Source organism: Pseudorasbora parva, chromosome 20, assembly GCF_024679245.1.
Source record: "Pseudorasbora parva isolate DD20220531a chromosome 20, ASM2467924v1, whole genome shotgun sequence".
Taxonomy (NCBI): Eukaryota; Metazoa; Chordata; class Actinopteri; order Cypriniformes; family Gobionidae; genus Pseudorasbora; species Pseudorasbora parva.
In genome coordinates this window covers 3321799-3345657 of record NC_090191.1, presented here as the reverse complement: position 1 = coordinate 3345657, position 23859 = coordinate 3321799, and the positions used below count along the sequence as shown (strand labels likewise).

At 37.6% G+C, this 23859-nt stretch overlaps 1 protein-coding gene across 2 annotated transcripts; it reads right to left on the bottom strand.

Moving 5' to 3' along the window:
- Nucleotides 1–11356: 11356 nt before the first annotated feature.
- On the bottom strand, nt 11357–23624 carry LOC137049217 (NACHT, LRR and PYD domains-containing protein 3-like). 2 transcript variants are annotated; one of them, XM_067427687.1, is made up of 8 exons: nt 23173–23624; nt 22920–22973; nt 16922–18704; nt 16328–16501; nt 16048–16221; nt 15365–15517; nt 15208–15254; nt 11357–12424 (listed from the first exon to the last, which is right to left on the bottom strand). In XM_067427687.1, the coding sequence occupies exons 1-8, from the start codon at nt 23429–23431 to the stop codon at nt 11883–11885; spliced, it is 3186 nt and encodes a 1061-aa protein (XP_067283788.1). In that variant the 5' UTR covers nt 23432–23624; the 3' UTR covers nt 11357–11882. The 2 variants fall into 2 exon arrangements, with proteins under 2 accessions (XP_067283788.1, XP_067283789.1); XM_067427688.1 differs by lacking the exon at nt 22920–22973.
- Between the last annotated feature and the right edge of the window lie 235 nt (nt 23625–23859).

Genomic DNA, 23859 nt, shown 5'->3' with positions numbered 1-23859 from the left:
CATCTGTCCATCATAAAAGTGCATCTGTCCATCATAAAAGTGCATCTGTCCATCATAAAAGTGCATCCTTCCATCATAAAAGTGCATCCTTCCATCATAAAAGTGCATCTGTCCATCATAAAAGTGCATCTGTCCATCATAAAAGTGCATCTATCCATCATAAAAGTGCATCTATCCGTCATAAAAGTGCATCTGTCCATAATAAAAGTGCATCTATCCATTATAAAAGTGCATCTGTCCATCATAAAAGTGCATCTGTCCATCATATAAGTGCATCCTTCCATCATAAAAGTGCATCTGTCCATCATAAAAGTGCATCTGTCCATCATAAAAGTGCATCTGTCCATCATAAAAGTGCATCTATCCATTATAAAAGTGCATCTGTCCATCATAAAAGTGCATCCTTCCATCATAAAAGTGCATCTGTCCATCATAAAAGTGCATCCTTCCATCATAAAAGTGCATCTATCCATTATAAAAGTGCATCTGTCCATCATAAAAGTGCATCTGTCCATCATATAAGTGCATCTATCCATCATAAAAGTGCATCTGTCCATCATAAAAGTGCATCTGTCCATCATATAAGTGCATCTATCCATCATAAAAGTGCATCTGTCCATCATAAAAGTGCATCTGTCCATCATAAAAGTGCATCCTTCCATCATAAAAGTGCATCCTTCCATCATAAAAGTGCATCTGTCCATCATAAAAGTGCATCTGTCCATCATAAAAGTGCATCTGTCCATCATAAAAGTGCATCTGTCCATCATAAAAGTGCATCTATCCATCATAAAAGTGCATCTATCCATCATAAAAGTGCATCTGTCCATCATAAAAGTGCATCTATCCATCATAAAAGTGCATCTGTCCATCATAAAAGTGCATCTGTCCATCATATAAGTGCATCTATCCATCATAAAAGTGCATCTGTCCATCATAAAAGTGCATCTGTCCATCATAAAAGTGCATCTATCCATCATAAAAGTGCATCTGTCCATCATATAAGTGCATCTATCCATCATAAAAGTGCATCTGTCCATCATATAAGTGCATCTATCCATCATAAAAGTGCATCTGTCCATCATAAAAGTGCATCTGTCCATCATAAAAGTGCATCCTTCCATCATAAAAGTGCATCTGTCCATCATAAAAGTGCATTTGTCCATCATAAAAGTGCATCTGTCCATCATAAAAGTGCATCTGTCCATCATAAAAGTGCATCCTTCCATCATAAAAGTGCATCTGTCCATCATAAAAGTGCATCTGTCCATCATAAAAGTGCATCTGTCCATCATATAAGTGCATCCTTCCATCATAAAAGTGCATCCTTCCATCATAAAAGTGCATCTGTCCATCATAAAAGTGCATCTGTCCATCATAAAAGTGCATCTGTCCATCATAAAAGTGCATCTATCCATCATAAAAGTGCATCTATCCGTCATAAAAGTGCATCTGTCCATAATAAAAGTGCATCTATCCATTATAAAAGTGCATCTGTCCATCATAAAAGTGCATCTGTCCATCATATAAGTGCATCCTTCCATCATAAAAGTGCATCTGTCCATCATAAAAGTGCATCTGTCCATCATAAAAGTGCATCTGTCCATCATATAAGTGCATCTGTCCATCATAAAAGTGCATATATCCATCATATAAGTGCATCTGTCCATCATAAAAGTGCATCTGTCCATCATAAAAGTGCATCTGTCCATCATAAAAGTGCATATATCCATCATAAAAGTGCATCTGTCCATCATAAAAGTGCATCTGTCCATCATAAAAGTGCATCCTTCCATCATAAAAGTGCATCTGTCCATCATAAAAGTGCATCTGTCCATCATAAAAGTGCATCTGTCCATCATAAAAGTGCATTTATCCATTATAAAAGTGCATCTGTCCATCATAAAAGTGCATCTGTCCATCATAAAAGTGCATCCTTCCATCATAAAAGTGCATCTGTCCATCATAAAAGTGCATCTGTCCATCATAAAAGTGCATTTATCCATTATAAAAGTGCATCTGTCCATCATAAAAGTGCATCTATCCATTATAAAAGTGCATCTGTCCATCATATAAGTGCATCTATCCATCATAAAAGTGCATCTGTCCATCATAAAAGTGCATCTGTCCATCATATAAGTGCATCTATCCATCATAAAAGTGCATCTATCCATCATAAAAGTGCATCCTTCCATCATAAAAGTGCATCCTTCCATCATAAAAGTGCATCCTTCCATCATAAAAGTGCATCCTTCCATCATAAAAGTGCATCTGTCCATCATAAAAGTGCATATATCCATCATAAAAGTGCATCTGTCCATCATAAAAGTGCATCTGTCCATCATAAAAGTGCATCTGTCCATCATAAAAGTGCATCTGTCCATCATAAAAGTGCATATATCCATCATAAAAGTGCATCTGTCCATCATAAAAGTGCATCTGTCCATCATAAAAGTGCATCTGTCCATCATAAAAGTGCATATATCCATCATATAAGTGCATCTGTCCATCATAAAAGTGCATATATCCATCATATAAGTGCATCTGTCCATCATAAATGTGCATCTGTCCATCATAAAAGTGCATCTGTCCATCATAAAAGTGCATCTGTCCATCATAAAAGTGCATCTGTCCATCATAAAAGTGCATCTGTCCATCATAAAAGTGCATCTGTCCATCATAAAAGTGCATCTATCCATTATAAAAGTGCATCTGTCCATCATAAAAGTGCATCTATCCATTATAAAAGTGCATCTGTCCATCATAAAAGTGCATCTGTCCATCATAAAAGTGCATCTGTCCATCATAAAAGTGCATCTGTCCATCATATAAGTGCATCTATCCATCATAAAAGTGCATCTGTCCATCATAAAAGTGCATCTATCCATCATAAAAGTGCATCTGTCCATCATAAAAGTGCATCTGTCCATCATAAAAGTGCATCTGTCCATCATAAAAGTGCATCTGTCCATCATAAAAGTGCATCCTTCCATCATAAAAGTGCATCCTTCCATCATAAAAGTGCATCTGTCCATCATAAAAGTGCATCTGTCCATCATAAAAGTGCATCTATCCATCATAAAAGTGCATCTATCCGTCATAAAAGTGCATCTGTCCATAATAAAAGTGCATCTATCCATTATAAAAGTGCATCTGTCCATCATAAAAGTGCATCTGTCCATCATATAAGTGCATCCTTCCATCATAAAAGTGCATCTGTCCATCATAAAAGTGCATCTGTCCATCATAAAAGTGCATCTGTCCATCATAAAAGTGCATCTGTCCATCATATAAGTGCATCCTTCCATCATAAAAGTGCATCTGTCCATCATAAAAGTGCATCTGTCCATCATAAAAGTGCATCTATCCATTATAAAAGTGCATCTGTCCATCATAAAAGTGCATCCTTCCATCATAAAAGTGCATCTGTCCATCATAAAAGTGCATCCTTCCATCATAAAAGTGCATCTATCCATTATAAAAGTGCATCTGTCCATCATAAAAGTGCATCTGTCCATCATATAAGTGCATCTATCCATCATAAAAGTGCATCTGTCCATCATAAAAGTGCATCTGTCCATCATATAAGTGCATCTATCCATCATAAAAGTGCATCTGTCCATCATAAAAGTGCATCTGTCCATCATAAAAGTGCATCCGTCCATCATAAAAGTGCATCCTTCCATCATAAAAGTGCATCCTTCCATCATAAAAGTGCATCTGTCCATCATAAAAGTGCATCTATCCATTATAAAAGTGCATCTGTCCATCATAAAAGTGCATCTGTCCATCATATAAGTGCATCTATCCATCATAAAAGTGCATCTGTCCATCATAAAAGTGCATCTGTCCATCATAAAAGTGCATCTATCCATCATAAAAGTGCATCTGTCCATCATATAAGTGCATCTATCCATCATAAAAGTGCATCTGTCCATCATATAAGTGCATCTATCCATCATAAAAGTGCATCTGTCCATCATAAAAGTGCATCTGTCCATCATAAAAGTGCATCCTTCCATCATAAAAGTGCATCTGTCCATCATAAAAGTGCATTTGTCCATCATAAAAGTGCATTTGTCCATCATATAAGTGCATCTATCCATCATAAAAGTGCATCTATCCATCATAAAAGTGCATCTGTCCATCATAAAAGTGCATCTGTCCATCATAAAAGTGCATCCTTCCATCATAAAAGTGCATCTATCCATTATAAAAGTGCATCTATCCATCATATAACTGCTCCACACGGCTCTGGGGGTTTAATAAAGGCCTTCTGAAGCCTAAAGAATATCCCTGATGCGATATATGAAGCAGGATGTAGGGGTATCGAAAGCTTTGAGGTCCCTCGTGGTTCAAACAAATAGGGCTGGCCATCAAATTCAAGCCACTATATGTCTGTCGGTATCCATCTGTCCATCCCATTTCACGCTAAGAAAACACTTTTTGAAATTGACATTATAGGATTGCTTAGAGATGGAGTTAAACCCTGCAGGACACTTGACCTCTAAGGCTGGAGTTGTCCACCGCTGAGGTAAAAGACAAGACAGTTCAGCGCAAGCTCTAGCGGAAAAAATACTAGAAATGCCAATGCCTCAACTTTAGAAAACGTATATGTCAAACATATGGTATATTTTGCATATATATTTTTTTGCTAATCATTTTACATCCACTTTTGCCTGTTTAAGGATTAATATTTTACTTTACACAATATTCATTAAAATGATAACAATGAACAAAAAGATACACACATCAACAATGAAACATTTCTCAATATGTATATTTATCTAAATACTGATTACTGTTACACCAGACACAACATGACATAATGTATAAATCTGAAACACACACACAAGGTAATGTTCATCTGAGGACACCGTCATACTGAGGACATTTCTAATCAAGAACTGTTTGAATGTTGATCAATAGCTTTTCTCATATAGATTAAACCATGGAACAGCATTTCTTACAGCACTGCATAGATGTGATCTTTAGTTATTGTCCTGATTACTTATATTCTTAAACTTATTCTTTGAGTGTCCGTCTGAGACTGACATCTAGTGGACACTTTATGATCTGTGACTTTATAATCAGACTTTTGGACACGTCACTAAAACACAGAACCAGGAATCACATTTCAGGAAAACAGAAACTGGAGTGAAGTTGAGCTGTTGTGTGTTTGTGTCTCTGTATTCACGCAGTAATATGTGCAGAATTTCAGTGGATCAGGATGAGTTTATGTGGAGGATTTTCCTGAAGGATCATGTGGCCATTCCCTGTGGACACAGTCAAGGGTCTAAACAAACTTTTTTGATCACCGGCCAATGTGGCTCATAAAATAAGAGAAAATATGAGTGCCACTGAATGCATTTTATCATTTTATAAACATTGTTGGCATGAAAACCCCATATAAAGTACACAGATGTGGACAGTAGTGGTACTGATGAACTCGAGTACATTTTTAAGTATGTACTTTATCAGTGTTTTTCTTTGTCATACTTTTTGCTGCACTAAATTTCATAAATAAAAGTTGTTGTTTTCTTACCTTTTAATAATTAATAACATAAATTTTTTTAGTACTTTCGTACTTGTACTTAAGTAAAACCTTAAATTACTTTTACTTCAGTAAAAGTATTCAGTACAACATTTTTGATGTAATTAAGTATTAAATGATATTTAATATGAAATCGCAGTAAAAACAGCCTTCTGCGCTCAAGTCATCAGCGGCTGGCTGATCTGAGGCGTGAGTCTCTGTCACGTCATCTTCCCTCTTCGATTGATTGGCTACGGGATGAGCTGTCAATCTAGAACTAGTGGACCAATGGTGATGCTAAGACCCGCCCCTGATTTACATGAAACTCAAACTGCAACCTTTGGAATCGCAAGCGCAGAATGCAGAAACAAGGAGACAAGAGCAAAGGAGAAAAGAGGATGGGCATACAAAAAAATGAAAATAAGAGCAGAAAACATGATTTTGTGTGCGAATTCATGATTCAGTTTTGAGCCATATAATTTCCTAGCAAACACATTTAAGTTGTGACAACGTCTGTGGCACGTTGCATTTCTACTATGGCAACGTCGCATGTCGACGTGCTCGCAACATTGTAACAACGTAGAATTGTAAAGGTGGAGCTCTACTAGTCCGCACAACACTTATGTCGCGCCGCGCTCCACTTTATTCCTATGGATGACGTCAAGCGACTTTAACGCGCCCGCATAGCATTCCGCATTTGAACCGATTTTAACGCCCAAATGACGGGAAGCTTCACAACATCACACGTCAGTCGTGTCGCAAAAGTGGATCTCCACGGGAAGACACGACCGGGCTGTGGGAACACCGTTGTTGCGCAACATTAAGACAACATTCTGACAACTTATTTATAGATATTCGCCATTTAGTGGTTCATTTTTAACTTCAGACATTATACTTTTTATATGCCTATTGTTTAACCTATTATTTATGGGCCTACCAGTAAATGAATTTTAATCAACACCTGGAACACACTTTTGAAGAGTAAAAATGTCATACAACAGCATGTGGCAAGCGACCATACATACAGATACATTTTGTAAAAATAAATAAAATAAACAAATATTTAGTTTAAGTATAATACATCAAACACAAAAAAAGCAAAGACAGGACAGAACATTTAAGAAACCGGGTTCTGTAGATGGTAGAAAATCATATTCGAAAGCCGCGTGATGAGGTCGGTAATCGGAATCATGTCTAGGAAACATCAACAAATCCAAAGGAGAAATGCAAGTCCAGAAACCAGCGGTAGTCCGAAACCAGGCAAGTTAGACAAAAAAAATGTTGTTTACCTGACCAGAAGATGTTGAACACTTTTCTTAACGGTAAGGATCTGAGTAAATCTGGGAACGTTAAAAGAGTTTGCGTTGATGGTAGGCTACTGTAATACACAAAATCGCAACTCTGTGAATAATAACATGATTTGTCTGTTTATTTATTTATTTTTTGTAGTTTGTAGAACGAACAAATGAATGTCATGTAGACACTGAAATTGTAGCTTGTTGGAATATTTACTTATCAGCTAAGGTAAATTAAACGCAATACTCACGTATCCGCGTATCACGTTATTAACGTTAGCCTACTCGTTGACGAATGAGAGAGACGGTTCAACTGTCAGTTGAAATTCAAAAGGCTGAAATTCGCGCTTCAGGACAGTGATGACGAGTACAGGTCGCCCAGTGGTTGTCCAGATACCTTGGCACAACCTTAAACAATGGCCCTGGATGGTGGTTCAATGTCAACGTTGTGACAACACTGTAACAACCTTCAACACACAACGTAGTTATAGCAACCTTTTGGCAATGTTGTGTCAACGTTGTTAGAAGGCTGAGCACGTTGTGCCAACGTTGTGTGTTGGCTGGGTTTAAACTTGTTTAAATGTTTGACTCGCGCTTATTATTTGTATTTCTATAACCACGTTTTTTCTGATTCTCAGTGCAGACAGACCTTCAGTCCAAGACTTGCTTTAGCTAAAAACACCATGCTGGCTGAAGTGGTGGACAAACCGAAGAAGACTAAACTTCCTGATGACTGTTACGCTGGAGCTGGAGATGTGCAGTGTGACGTCTGTACTGGAAGAAAACACAAAGCCGTCAAGTCCTGTCTGGTGTGTCTGAACTCTTACTGTCAGAATCACCTTGAACAACATGAGAGTTTGTTTAAAGGAAAGAGACACAATCTGACTGAAGCCACTGGACGACTGCAGGAGATAGTCTGCCAAAAATGGCCTGTAGTCATTCCTACCCGCCAGTAGAGGCCACTCTTGCACAACAAAAGAGAGAACATGCACTCAGAGCTAAAACTAGAAGCATCATGGAGCACACTGCCGTGCAAAACAACACAATTTTTCTGAAAGAAATCCCTATTTTGGTGTTTAAGTCTGTTTAGTGTGCAGCTGTTGGTCGCACGGATATTGTTATTCTCCTTTGCTGAGCGTGAGTGTTTGTTCAATGTAATCATTACATGTTGTTTAACTGTTATGTTGTCATATCAAGAAATACAGGTCCTTCTCCAAAAATTAGCATATTTTATTTTCCATGCTGTAATAATAAAAAATTAAGCTTTCATATATTTTAGGTTCATTGCACACCAACTGAAATATTTCAGGTCTTTTATTGTTTTAATACTGATGATTTTGGCATACAGCTCATTAACACCCCAAATCTCAAAAAATTTGCATATTTCATCCGACCAATAAAAGAAAAGTTTTTTTAATACAAAAAAGTCAACCTTCAAATAATTATGTTCAGTTATGCACTCAACACTTGGTGGGGAATCCTTTTGCAGAAATGACTGCTTCAGTGCGGCGTGGCATGGAGGCGATCAGCCTGAGGCACTGCTGAGGTGTTCTGGAGGCCCAGGATGCTTCGATAGCGGCCTTAAGCTCATCCAGAGTGTTGGGTCTCGCGTCTCTCAACTTTCTCTTCACAATATCCCACAGATTCTCTATGGGGTTCAGGTCAGGAGAGTTGGCAGGCCAATTGAGCACAGTAATACCATGGTCAGTAAACCATTTACCAGTGGTTTTGGCACTGTGAGCAGGTGCCAGGTCGTGCTGAAAAACCAAATCTCCATAAAGCTTTTCAGCAGATGGAAGCATGAAGTGCTCCAAAATCTCCTGATAGCGAGCTGCATTGACCCTGCCCTTGATAAAACACAGTGGACCAACACCAGCAGCTGACATGGCACCCCAGACCATCACTGACTGTGGGGACTTGACACTAGGGATGGCTGATGCGAACCTGACGTTTCGACGCTGTATCGAGATCCCGAAGCGCGGATGCTTCGAAACGCTGTTCCGAGCTGTGATTCGACACACCCATGCCACGTGACCACGGCTAAATGAAGCACCGAAAGTGTTTCATCAGGTGCGCCTGTCGAGACTGCTTTGATTAAAAGGGGGCGGGAACAAACCACACAGTCACACATCTGAATGAACCTCATTCCCCACAGTTTAAAAGTCAAGTCAATCCATCTTCACCTCGTGGGTTTTTGTCAGAGGAGAGAGATTTTGTGAAATAAGTGAGATTTATTGTGTGCTTTGGTTAGTTATATTTAGGCTAGATTTAAAAGAGATATATTGACTGGTAGGTCAAGACAGTGACAGAAGACTAGTGACTAGGGGTGTAACGATTCGTTTTAACAATGATTCGATTCGGTTGAAATAAAACACTGATTTAAATTTCTGGCTAAAATGTTACTGAATCGATTTCAAGTCACTGAATCGTTTCGGATTATATTGTTCTGAATGAATCAATATCATCCTTAAATCGTATCGACAACCTCAAATCGTGATACGAATTGAATCGTTTTAAAACGAATTGTTACACCCCTACTAGTGACGCATTCATATATGCTACGTTAGAATTATAGATATAGAATATTTAGAATAACATAGATATAGAAGATATTCACAGGTGATATATAGATAGATATGGAGGCTCCACATAAGAGATGTCGTACATCTGGTGTGGGAGCATTTCCATTTGGAAACACCACATAAAGTGAGATGTGTGTATTGTATATTGTATTGGCCCAGAATGTATGATCCTTTAACTTAATTTTCAGCAAATTTTCCTCATTTGTATGTACTTGCTTAAAAAATATTTGTGCATGCTAGCAAAAAGTGTCCCTTATGAGAGGATTTATTCAAAAAGAAATTATATGAAAAAAAAAAGTCGACTAAGTCCTTCAACACCAGAGCAATTCATATTTTGTATAAAAATGTTATGTAACAAATGACACATTGTGGATTTATTTCTTTTAATATTTAATTTTAATCTTAATTTTTCATTAAAAAATCAAATAGGTAAAGGTTACAAAACCAAGTAAATGTCAGACAGATGTTAAAAACGGTTTTGTTTTTACAAACAGTAGATCACTGTCAAGGTTTCAGATCAGTACATGCACGTGTCCACTAGATGGCGTCATGGAGACGGGTGTCGGGTGTTGTTTCGAAGCTTCGGCACATTTGCTTCAACTGTTTCAGTGCTTCACGAAGCCTCGGTCTGCCCATCACTACTTGACACTGGACTTCAGGCATTTTGGCATTTCCTTCTCCCCAGTCTTCCTCCAGACTCTCGCACCTTGATTTCAGAATGACATGCAAAATTTGCTTTCATCTGAAACTTTGGACCACTGAGCAACAGTCCAAAACAGTCCAGTTCTGCTTCTCTGTAGCCCAAAAGTGTCTTGACCTGGGGAATGCGGCACCTGTAGCCCATTTCCTGCTCACGCCTGTGCACGGCGGCTCTGGATGTTTCTACTCCAGACTCAGTCCACTGCTTCCGCAGGTCCCCCAAGGTCTGGAATCGGTCCTTCCGTCATTGTACGGAAGGATTATACTTCCAGCAGGATAATGCACCATGTCACAAAGCTCGAATCATTTCAAATTGGTTTCTTGAACATGACAATGAGTTGACTGTCCTAAAATGGCCCCCACAGTCACCAGATCTCAACCCAATAGAGCATCTTTGGGATGTGGTGGAACAGGAGCTTCGTGCCCTGGATGTGGATCCCACAAATCTCCATCAACTGCAAGATGCTGTCCTATCAATATGGGCCAACATTTCTAAAGAATGCTTTCAGCACCTTGTTGAATCAATGCCACGTAGAATTAAGGCAGTTCTGAAGGCGAAAGGGGGTCAAACACAGTATTAGTGTGTGTTCCTAATAATCCTTTAGGTGAGTGTGTGTGTGTTAGATACGTACTGTGGGTACAGACAGTATTCGGACCCCCTTAAATGTATGTATTATAAATGTATTAGTTATATTATATAAAGCCATTTGCTAAAATCATTTAAGTTCATTTTTTTTCTCATTAATTTACACCCAGCACCCCATATTGACAGAAAAACGCAATTGTTGTTGACATTTTTGCATTTTAAAAATAAAATAAAAACTGAAATATCACATGGTCCTAAGTATTCAGACCCTTTGCTGTGCAGTCCATTTCTTCAGATCATCCTTGTGATGGTTTTACACCTTATTTTCAGTCCAGCTGTGTTAGATTATACTGATTGGATCTGATTAGGAAAGCCACACACCTGTCTATATAAGACCTTACAGCTCACAGTTCTAAATCCCAAACAAAACATTGGATTTTTTTGATGTTGTCAAAGTGCTGACATTATTACTGTTGATCCGGTTCCCTAAAAAGAGTGAGGAAATGGGACATATAAAAGTCCATTATACTGCCATGGTGGATTCCGAGTATAAAATTAATCAATCAGTATAACTGTCCCATGCAGATACCTTCATTCTTTTACCTTCAAAGATTGAATCAAATCAGTATGAATGTTACAGAAACACATCTACACCACGTAGGACATTACAGACCTACTCCAAACATTTTAATCAAACAAACAATTAAATGCCATTAAATATTATGTTTTTATAAAATTTGTGTCTATTTATTGATTTATAGTGCTTGTTTTTTTGAGAGCTTTAAAACAATTAACTATCACTCTCCTTTCTTCATTATTGCGTATGTTTATTAAAACTGAACCTACATTATAAAATAACCCAACATTCACTTTAAAGCGACTCATTTAAAAATGCTATTGATTAATTTTTTTCATTCCTAGCATGAACTTGCCATCAAGTTGAACTACACTTATGAGACTAGACAACTCATTACCGATTAACACAAAACAGTGCAGATGATATTATACACAATTCTTTAACTAAAACACCAAACACGCTTCACATAACTACAGTCACTGAAAGTAAATGGACACAAACCCAGTCAGAGCTCATGCAGACGTGAAGCATTCTGGGAACCGACAGAACAACAGTATATAAAGTGTTTTTTTTTCTTCTTCAGTAAGGTGTGTGATGTCTCTGTTGTCGATTACAGCTTTTTAATCTCACACAGAGAAACTGAGGAACCATCAGGAACCTCAAATCCAGCATAGAGAGACCCAGTGAATTTGGTGGTGAATGTGTGTAAGTGTGTTAGTGTGTGTGTGCCAGAGACGCTGTAGAAGGACAGAATGCCGGCCGACACATCCACATACACTCCAAATCTATTTGAGGAACCTAAAGGGACGCGTATTTCAGTTTCCTTACTATCGTGGCAGAAAGTGAATCCGTCATCAGAGCAGTTCAGACTCCAGGAGTTTTCATTGAATCCAAACCAACAGTTTTCCTTCTTTCCTTTCCTGCTGATTTCTTTATATGCCACTGATATATCAGCAGCTCCACTCAGTTTAGCCTCCCAGTAACAGCGTCCAGACAGACTCTCTTTACACAGAACCTGACGACATCCATCAAATCTCTCTGGATGATTAGGATATGACTGGGATTTTTTCACAGATGTCACCTTTCTGTTCTTATCAGACAGAATAAGACGAGTGTTTGCTGTGTTTGGATCCATTGTGAGATCACAGGCATCTGAACACAAGGAGAGAGACATTTATAACACAACATTAATTACTAAAGCTGTGAATTTGTGTGTGTACAGGTTTGGCTATATTTATAAGGGCCAAATGTCCTCACTTTTATAGGGAAATATTAAGACAACCGACTTGGGGGACATTTTCAAAGACTCACGATTATTTTTACAGTTTAACGCATTAAATATTTAACACAGCATCGTTTTTTTTATGATCACACTCTTATAAACAAAAATGTTTTTAATCAACAAAAAAAGCATTGTAACCATTCAAGTACCAATTAAACGCGTCCTAGAATGTCTTGTCTTTGTGATTGAAACACACACACACGACTTATGCACACAGAGAGATGTGCACCAGTATCAAGTTTTCTTGCTTTTCTTGTTTTTCTTGCAAGTTTCGTGATTGAACAAACAATGACACAGAATTGTGGCAAAATATATGCCCATTTTATCAAGTATTCTCGTAAGAAGGGTCTTAATTGAGTTAAATAACTTTCATGAACTTATTTACAGTTTGTCATTAATGTTAATCAGCGGAGAAAGGTAACAGAATTTTTTTTAGCTTTAGTAAGCATCAATCTATATTTAATTTATAATGTATCCAGTTAAGACTGTAAAGTGTTTGATAACTATTCAGTTTCTTTAAGCCTATATTTCATACTTGTTAGACAAGTAATGTCTAACTGTATAATATTTTATTATAATGTGTTTGTGACAGATTGAAAATGAACATGTGCATTTAAAAAATGCATAAGTCTGTTATGCTGTACTATATATGCATATTTCTATATATATATTTGCTATTTTGAATATGTAAAGAAGTTTATAAAATGTTAATATGTATTTTATGGTCATTCTTAGTTATCTGTTATCAGTTCGTTGGTATGATAAGTTGGACGATCGATTGCTCTGGTCTGCGCTAACACTAGAGGGAGAACTCGCAGGATTCCTCAATTCTACATAAAGCTTGCAGTGGAGAAACAGCAAGTGTGAGTTTTGTTAATTCTTCTTCTCCCCTTTTCAGGTATAAATTATAATGATTAGTCAAAATACATTGAAGTGATGTTTATAATATGTTTAAGAGTATCCAGATGCGAGTATTATATTGATTATGTGTTTGGAAATGTTAAAACGGTTAATTTAGAGATGTACGAGCTCAGGAATCCATTTTGAGCGCGCTGATAATGGCGTTAGGCCTATGTTATGGTACGAGTCTCGAATATGTTCAATATTTTGGTTATATCTGTGAATTTAATGTCTAATTTGTTGATGTGCTGAACAAAGGTGAATATATTGAGTGTGAAAAACGAATTGAGAATTTCAGATGCATTTTCAGATAAAATAACTAGTTGAAATGGTACATTTACATGCTTATGGCTGATTTTCCATATAGTTAATATGCATCTATGTCTAAAAAGTGAAAGATTTAAAATAATTGATTCTTAGGAAACTGTAAAATGCCTTAAAAATGTTTTATTGTATTGTTTTATACCTGATTAGCTTTATGGTATTCGAATAGCCTATTTACAGACATGTATTCACTTAATTAAATGTGTATGGTACAAAGTGTTGAATATATGTCAAGAAATATGACAATGAGGTTTGAAAAAAAACTTTAATGTTAATTGTTACAAAATTGATTCTACATAAAGCTAGCAGTGGAGAAACAGCGAGTGTGAGTTTTTTGTAAATTCTTCTTCTCCCCTTTTCAGGGGTACAACATGTTCATGTGAAGATTTTAAGTTATTATTTAAGCTTAATAAATGTTGAAAATGATTGCGTTCAATTATATTTTAATGTTAAATGTCTATCATTAACATCAGTAGCAGTATTAGTATCAGTGAAACTGGTCTTCATTTTAACAAATTGCCATTACAATAAATATTTCAAACATACTGTCTTTAAGTTATTTCTACATTCATTTGGAGAGCAACTGTGAAATTACAACAGTATTAATTGCGATTAATTATAGAAAAAATGTGGGATTAATTCTTTTTTTTTTAGCGATTTACAGCACTACTTAAAATATGTTATTTAAATCTTTACATTTGCACGTTTCTGTCGTGTGTGTTAGGGGTTGGGTTGGGGTTAGATTAGGAGTGTCCATAGTCCGGCCCAGGGATGAATTTTAAACAGCCCGCAGTTTCTTTTATATATGTGGCCCACCACACATACTTTACAAATTGTGCAGTTCCACAATGTCAACACAAGGTGGCAGTACTAGACTTTAGACCAGGGAAACGGCAAATTTGGAACAAAAAAGTGCTACTTGTGCACACTGCGCAGTGTGTTTAGTTAGTGTCTCGATCATGCATTTGAGTTTGGACCACTTCATGAAAAGCATTTGAGTTAGATAACAATTTGTAACACTGTGCTTAAATCACAATACTGTACTGATTATTATCAGGCAATAGCAAAGCTGGTATTGGTCATCTAGTTGATACCATGATTCTAATGACAGAAACTAATAAGCTTTGATCAGGCATAAGTCAAAATCGTTAATATCCGTCCACACTAAACGTTACGTGATATAATTGTTAGCAGTTAGCAAATGTTTAAAAAAAAACGACTTATGGTGCACAATTCGCATTTTCTTCGAGCTGGATCGCTGATGGATCCAATACTTTTATTACAATATACCAGTATAGTGAAACAAGCGTGAGTAAATGTTTGGATTTGGTGTGAGATCACAGGCATCTGAACACAAGGGACATTTATAACACAACATCAATTACTAAAGTGTATATGTGTGTGTGTGTGTGTGTGTGTGTGTACTTACATTTGTGTAATCCTTCTATAATCCGGAATTTTCCTCCATGATCCACACTATAAAAGAAACACAATGTCTTACATTTGGAACATCCTATACAATTAGTTAACACACTCACACTCAATCACTCACACACACTCTCTCTCTTTCTTCGTGCTTAACTTACTCGAGTTTGTCCAGTTTTTCAGAGAGTAGCTTGACTCCTGAATCTCCTGGGTCATTGTAGTTCAGATCCAGCTCTCTCAGGTGTGAGGGGTTTGAACTCAGAGCCGAAGACACATAACTACATCCTTTCTCTGTCACCATACAGCCAGACAGTCTACAAAGATATACAGTAGCAGCACACATGACATTAGGTTGGCTTTCATACAGTGATCTGTGCCGTGTTTTTTTCAGTAACAAAGGCATCTATGGAAATGCATCAGAATAAAAATGGAGTACAACCAGATTAATTATTTACTTTTTTTAAATGTAGTAATGTATTAACATTTATACTTTAGAAAAGTGGAAATCTATTTAAGAACATGAACAAAGTATTTCTACATTGTAACTGGACACCAAAAGCTGGCTGCCCCAAATGGACAAAAAAAAAGAGTTGGATGTAAGCGCTACACTGGGCTTAGCTATGTACAACAATATGATATCTATGTAACACTACTTGAGTGTTGTGTCAATTAAGTCCTTGAAGTACTCAAGAAACAGTCCATTTGATGTAGAAATTCTTCATCCTACCTCACATAAAGCAAACAAAAAGAATTCCTCAAATTCCTAAATAAATGTACTTGGAAATGCAACATCAGTATTCACAAACATTTTTTAGCTCAAATTATTTTATGAAAAACTATTTACTTCAGTATCTCCAGCTGACAGTTTGGACTCTTCAGTCCCTCAGAGAGAAGCTTTACTCCAGAATCCTGCAGGTCATTGTTACTCAGGTCCAGCTCTCTCAGGACAGAGTTTGAGGATTGTAGAGCTGAAGACAAACTCTCACAACACTGAGCAGTGAGCTTACATGTGGGAAATCTAAAGAAGAAAAACAATGTAATTGAATATAGAATAAATCTTAGCAGGGCATTTTTTTAATAATACATTTCTTGGAAAAAATAAAATAAAGTATTTTAACTCAAACCTCAATATCTTCAGCTGGCAGTTTGGACTCTTCAGTCCATCAGAAAGAAGCTTCACTCCAGAATCCTGCAGTTCATTGTTACTCAAGTCCAGCTCTCTCAGGACAGAGTTTGAGGATTGTAAAACTGAAGACAACCTTTCACAGGACTGAGCAGTGAGATTACAGCACTGTAGCCTGTGTAGAGAACAAAACACAGCAATAAAAATGCTTATTAGGTAGGGTTTATAATCTACCAAGACATTGTGGCATGCTTAGCATAGATAACTTGGAAAAACCAGTTACTGTAGTGAAATAAGCAAAGCTAAGATATGTTTAGGAATTACTGCATTTAAGAGGGAATATATGACAATAAAAGGTTTCTTTTAGTTTAATTACAATTGTTTCGTTTTCATTTATAATACAATTAAGAAGAATACAATGTTTAAAAGTATTAAGTATTGTGGAGATACATTGGCATTTATTATCATCACTCAATGACACATTTACATTAATTAATTTTTCATTTTTCTGAACACTCTTTGCTAACATGTAAAATAAAGACTCACTTACAAAGGACTAACAGTGTATATAAATGAATGTAAAGGAGACTCTTACAGTGCTCTTCTGGTGTTTTTGATCACTGGCAGCAGTCTCATCAATGCTTCATCAGATCTTCTGTATTTCTGCAGTTCAAACATCTCTTGAGCCTCTTCTGACATCTGGAGCACAAACACCAGACCTGACCACTGAGCAGAGGAGAGATTCTGTGCCGACAGATTTCCTGAGCTCAGAGTCTTCTGGATTTCCTCCACAAAGTCATCTTTCAGTTCATTCAGACAGTGGAAGAGATTGATGGTTCTATCCACTGATTTCTCCTTTTCTATTGTCTGTTTGATATAGTCAACAGTGTTTTTCATGTTCTCTGTTTTGAGTTCCAGTCCTGGCAGTAGCTCCTTCAGGTCACTCTGATTGGACTCCAGTGAGAGACCCATAAGGAACCGGAGGAAAAGGTCCAGGTGTCCATTCTCGCTTTGCAAAGCCTTGTTGATCGCAGCTTTATGAAGCTGAAACAGTGGCTTTTTAGACCGTTTCCATGTCTGTTTTTCTGTCCAGGATTGAAGAAATAGGTCCGCTTTCTCATCTTTGCCCATCAAAAACACATAAAGAGCAGAAAGGAATTCCTGGATGCTGAGATGTACAAAGCTGAAAACACTTCTTGCTGAACAAGCCTTTTCCTCCTGAAAGATCTGAGTGCATAACCCACAGTACACCAACACTTCACTGATATATAGTCCACATTCCTCAAGATCTTCTTTGTAGAATTCCAGCTTTCTTTTCTCTAGCTGTTGAAAGGCCAGTTTCCCAAGGTTCAGAATAATCTGATCAAAAGATCTTTCATTGGCTTTAGGTTCAGGGTCATCACAGTACTTTTTTCCCATTTGTTGCTGCTGAGTAAGAAAGTTTATGTACATTTCTGTGAGAGTTGTTGGTGTTTTGCCATTTCTCTCTCGAGCCAGTAGAGGCTGAAGAACAGTGAGAGAGATCCAGCAGAAGACAGGGATCTGGCACATGATGTACAGGCTCCTGAATTTCTTGATGTGACTGATGAGGTTTTTAGCAACATCAGTTTTGCAATTTTTGATGAAGTATTGCTCTTTCTGCTCAGCGTTGAATCCTCGCACTTCTGTCACCTGATCAATGTAGTCACGGGGAATCAGACTGGCTGCTGCTGGTCTGGATGTGATCCAGATGAGAGCGGAGGGAAGCAGGTGTCTCTCGATCAGGCTTGTAACTATCTTACTCACAGTTGTTATTTTGTGAACATCTGTAACTCTGTCACCCACTTTAAAGCCCAAAGGGAAGCGACATTCATCCAGCCCATCAAAGATGAACATGACCTTACCATCACCTTCAGGAAGAGAGGGCAGTTCTTCAGAACCACTAAAGACGTGTTCTTGAAGCAGTCCCATGAGACTGTAGTTGTTTGTGATCAAATTTAGCTCACGGAACGGCAGAGGAAAAATGAAGGCTATATCCTGATTTTCCTTTCCTTCTGCCCAGTCAAGGATGAATTTATGGACGGAGACTGTTTTTCCCACCCCTGCAATCCCCATTGTCAGCACTTTTTTGTTTTGTTGATCATTATGGACTTTGAAAATGTTATTGCACTGGATCGGTGTGTCTTTGGCATGATTCCTTTCTAACTCTCTCACCTCGTGTTCATCCACTCTTCCTCCAGTGTCATTCTCCACCACATACAAATCAGTGTATATATCGTTCAGGTATTTCTGATGACCCGTCTGTGAATTACCGATCAATATCCTCTTGTAGTCCTGTTTCAATTTGTCCTTCAGTCTGAGGCTAATCTCACGAAGAACAGCCTTACTGTTCTCTGCAGCTGAGAGAAAGAGGGAAAAAGTCAGCAAAGAGCAAGAGATAATTAAGATGTCTTGGAAGAGCCAACTTAATAATAATAAGTGTAACTACAATATCAGTAAGTTGGCTTGGGAGAGCCAACTCTAGAGAGCTTTAACTCTCCAAACTCGGCTCTCAACTGTTCTGTCTGGAGTTGTTATATAGTTTCAGACTGATCAGACTCACGGTTTTCCTAAAAATGACTCCTAAAACTGGGGAAACTCCCATTGACTTTCATTGACGGAATGTTCAAATGAGCCAAGACTGTTCAAACTGACCAACTGACAAAATTCAAATCTAAACACTGAAGCTCAGACTCGCTCAAATATATCTATATATACATATATACGTATATATACATTCTATAAACTACATCTAAACCACTGAGACTCATTTAACTCATCTATCTATCCATCCACCCATCCATCCATCCATGGGCGTCGGAAGCAAATAAAAAGTGGGTGGGTCAGTATAAAATCAGATAGGTGGGGAAATATTTTTGCGGGGGATCTGGGGGTTCTCCCTCAGAAAAAAAAAAATGATTTCATATATGTGATTTCCTGCATTATGGTGCGTTTGAGGCCATATCCCTTTCCTATACAAAAAAGACCTCAAACCAGTCAATACCAATAGTCTAATAAAAAGGCTATATTCGTTTAACTGCCATAGAAATCAACAGTTTCACAGATAATGATAATGAACAAGTTGCATGTTTTTTATGCTTTTATGAAAAAGTGCCGTTTACTAAACAATTGATTGGGCCAGACAAAATTACAGAAATCACTGAATAATTTATCGTGACTATAGAGTAGGGGTAAGACGCATGGTATCAAGTTTTGAGGCAAATCGAGCATATGTTCGAATCCGCCTTTTGCCACACTCGCTCTACTCCCTTTCCCCATCACATCAGATCGGAAAGGTATTTATTTTCAAATAAAAAATAGAAATATTAGAAATGGTGAAATAAAGCGTTTAACATGTGTTTAATAATAGGTTTCTTAATAAGTTTCTCGGTTAAGCGGTAGTCAATGTACGCGTCATTCATTGATGATTTAAAACACTCCTGACGAGTTTTCTTGTGCGCGTCCGTTTTTAGCGCGCCGTCACTATCGTGCAATCTGACATTAATGCCAACTGAGATCTTACAGTGTGACATGGCTTACAGCGGGGATCATGTTCGTACAGTCTGACAAGGGACATTCGCAAAGGATTTTGCAAAATCGCGCAGTGTGCAGGAGACGATAAAAGTGAGTGGGTCCAAAATAATTGGCCTTATAAAGTGGGTGGGTCTTGTCCCACCCACACACAATGGTTCCGACGCCCATGCATCCATCTTAACTTAAACTTTTTAAAACTTTAAACTTATCAAACTATCTATGAGAGAGAGAGAGAGAGAGAGAGAGAGAGAGAGAGAGAGAGAGAGAGAGAGAGAGAGAGAGAACAAACGTGTGTGTCTTTGTCATAATTCAAATGTTGACAGTTGGAGAGGCTCCATTAGCTGCCACTCTATGACCTATTTCTAATCTCCTAAAACTCACTCATCTTCCATTCTATCGAATATTCATTCTGTCTTATTTCTAATTTATCTGTCAATCAATCACTCTGAGTGAGTGTGTGTGTCTGTGTGTGTGTGTGTGTGTGTGTGTGTGTGTGTGTGTGTGTGTGTGTGACATATGAGGACACGTGTATAATGCCATGGGTATGACACAGGTATTACAGGAGAGGGTGAAATATGAGGACATTACCCATGTCCCCACTTTTCACAAAAACGAGTGAGTGAGTGAGTGTGTCTGTGTCTGTGTGAGAGTTATCTATCTATCTATCTATCTATCTATCTATCTATCTATCTATCTATCTAAAACTTTAAACTATTTTAAACTTTAAACTTATCAAACTATTTCAAACCTTTTCAAACTTTCTGATCAACTTTCTCCCAAGCCAACTTAAAGTTTGTCTTCAAACTTTTTAATCTAGTTATTATATAATTCTAATAAAATCTTTAGATTTTCTAACCTAGACTTTGATTTCTATTACAAAAAAAAGTAAAGACCATATACAGTCTTGTTCAAAATAATAGCAGTACAATGTGACTAACCAGAATAATCAAGGTTTTTAGTATATTTTTTATTGCTACGTGGCAAACAAGTTACCAGTAGGTTCAGTAGATTGTCAGAAAACAAATGAGACCCAGCATTCATGATATGCACGCTCTTAAGGCTGTGCAATTGGGCAATTAGTTGAAAGGGGTGTGTTCAAAAAAATAGCAGTGTCTACCTTTGACTGTACAAACTCAAAACTATTTTGTACAAACATTTTTTTTCTTCTGGGATTTAGCAATCCTGTGAATCACTAAACTAATATTTAGTTGTATGACCACAGTTTTTTAAAACTGCTTGACATCTGTGTGGCATGGAGTCAACCAACTTGTGGCACCTCTCAGCTGTTATTCCACTCCATGATTCTTTAACAACATTCCACAATTCATTCACATTTCTTGGTTTTGCTTCAGAAACAGCATTTTTGATATCACCCCACAAGTTCTCAATTGGATTAAGGTCTGGAGATTGGGCTGGCCACTCCATAACATTAATTTTGTTGGTTTGGAACCAAGACTTTGCCCGTTTACTAGTGTGTTTTGGGTCATTGTCTTGTTGAAACAACCGTTTCAAGGGCATGTCCTCTTCAGCATAGGGCAACATGACCTCTTCAAGTATTTTAACATATGCAAACTGATCCATGATCCCTGGTATGCGATAAATAGGCCCAACACCATAGTAGGAGAAACATGCCCATATCATGATGCTTGCACCTCCATGCTTCACTGTCTTCACTGTGTACTGTGGCTTGAATTCAGAGTTTGGGGGTCGTCTCACAAACTGCCTGTGGCCCTTGGACCCAAAAAGAACAATTTTACTCTCATCAGTCCACAAAATGTTCCTCCATTTCTCTTTAGGCCAGTTGATGTGTTCTTTGGCAAATTGTAACCTCTTCTGCACATTCCTTTTTTTTAACAGAGGGACTTTGCGGGGGATTCTTGAAAATAGATTAGCTTCACACAGACGTCTTCTAACTGTCACAGTACTTACAGGTAACTCCAGACTGTCTTTGATCATCCTGGAGGTGATCATTGGCTGAGCCTTTGCCATTCTGGTTATTCTTCTATCCATTTTGATGGTTGTCTTCTGTTTTCTTCCACGTCTCTCTGGTTTTGCTCTCCATTTTAAGGCATTGGAGATCATTTTAGCTGAACAGCCTATCATTTTTTGCACCTCTTTATAGGTTTTCCCCTCTCTAATCAACTTTTTAATCAAAGTACGCTGTTCTTCTGAACAATGTCTTGAACGACCCATTTTCCTCAGCTTTCAAATGCATGTTCAACAAGTGTTGGCTTCATCCTTAAATAGGGGCCACCTGATTCACACCTGTTTCTTCACAAAATTGATGACCTCAGTGATTGAATGCCACACTGCTATTTTTTTGAACACACCCCTTTCACCTAATTCAACTAATTGCCCAATTGCACAGCCTTAAGAGCGTGCATATCATGAATGCTGGGTCTCATTTGTTTTCTGACAATCTACTGAACCTACTGGTAACTTGTTTGCCACGTAGCAATAAAAAAATATACAAAAAACCTTGATTATTCTGGTTAGTCACATTGTACTGCTATTATTTTGAACAAGACTGTATGTGTGGTAACTTGAACACTGTTATTTCAGGCTAATGATACAGTTCTAAATATAGTTATTTTAGCTTGGTAATAAGGTTACTGTCTATAATACGATCTATAAACTATCTATTTTTTTTTGATACCATTGAAATGTCATACTTCTCAACATCAGATTTGCTATCCCATCCACAAATTCTAGTACTAACCTAACCTAACTAACGCAAGTAAAAATGTTCTCAGCTTTCAGACAGAGCAAGAGTATTTAATTGAGTTCTCCTTCATGGCTTACTAAGCTTAGATAGTTTCAAATATCTTATTAGGCATAAAACTCTTGCAAAAGGTAAACTTTCATGAGGACACAGCACTGCAAACTCATATGAGTGTAACCGCGATAGAGATAATCCAAAATCTTTTGTATAAAATTCTAAAATTTGTATAAGATCTGCTATTGTTGTGATTGGCTCTGTATTTGCTGCTTACTGCTATATTTACTCTTGTTTTCATATATAGGCAGTGATTGTAATTTACCCAAACTCTTGTTCGAGTGAGAACTCTCGTCCTTTATTTTGCCATCAACCTGATCTGCATATGTGAGAGAGAGAGAGAGAGAGAGAGAGAGAGAGAGAGAGAGAGAGAGAGAGAGAGAGAGAGAGAGAGAGAGAGAGAGAGAGAGAGAGAGAGAGAGACTCATTCTCTGGGATACATAAATCACACAAACATAGCAAAGCAAAGAGGAAAGTTTAAGTCAGTCACATTACAGTCGCAGTGAATTAAATGTTACCTTGCTTGAGTTTTTTCTCCAGTTGCACAGCCAGTTCATTCTGGTTGATCTTCCTCAGGGTTTCCACCATGATCTTCACAGCTCCTTCTGCTCCAAAACATGCTACCATCTTATCCACAGTGTCTAATTTATCTGCATTCTCCATTTCACACTTTGATATACACTCATGTTCATTTTCTAAGGACCACTGAAACTCCTTCAGATCGTCTGTCTTCAGATTCTTCAGTGAGTTTTTGAGCAGCTCTTTAACAAATGCCATCGCTTTTCACCGATTTACAGCTGAAGAACAAAAATAAAAAATTAAATCTTTCTGGTCAGGATTTCAATTTCACACTTTGATATACGCTTATCCTTCTTTAAGTGCCACTGAAACTCCTTCAATTCAGCGTCTACCAGTTCCTCCAGTGAGTTCAGAAGCAGCTCTTCAACAGATGCCATCGCCCTTCACAGATTCACAGCTGCAAGACAAGAAGAAAAAGATCTGAAGTAGTTTCACTCTTCACATGTGGACCTGAAGGCTCAAATGTTATTTGGGCTATGAATTGAAGCTGTTTATCAGATCAGGACTCTAAGGGTGCTTTCACACCTGCCTCATTTAGTTCGGTTGAATCGTACTAGAGTTCGTTTCCCTCTTTGGTGCGGTTCGTTTGGTGAGGTCTGAAAGCAGCAATCGCACTCGGGTGCGCA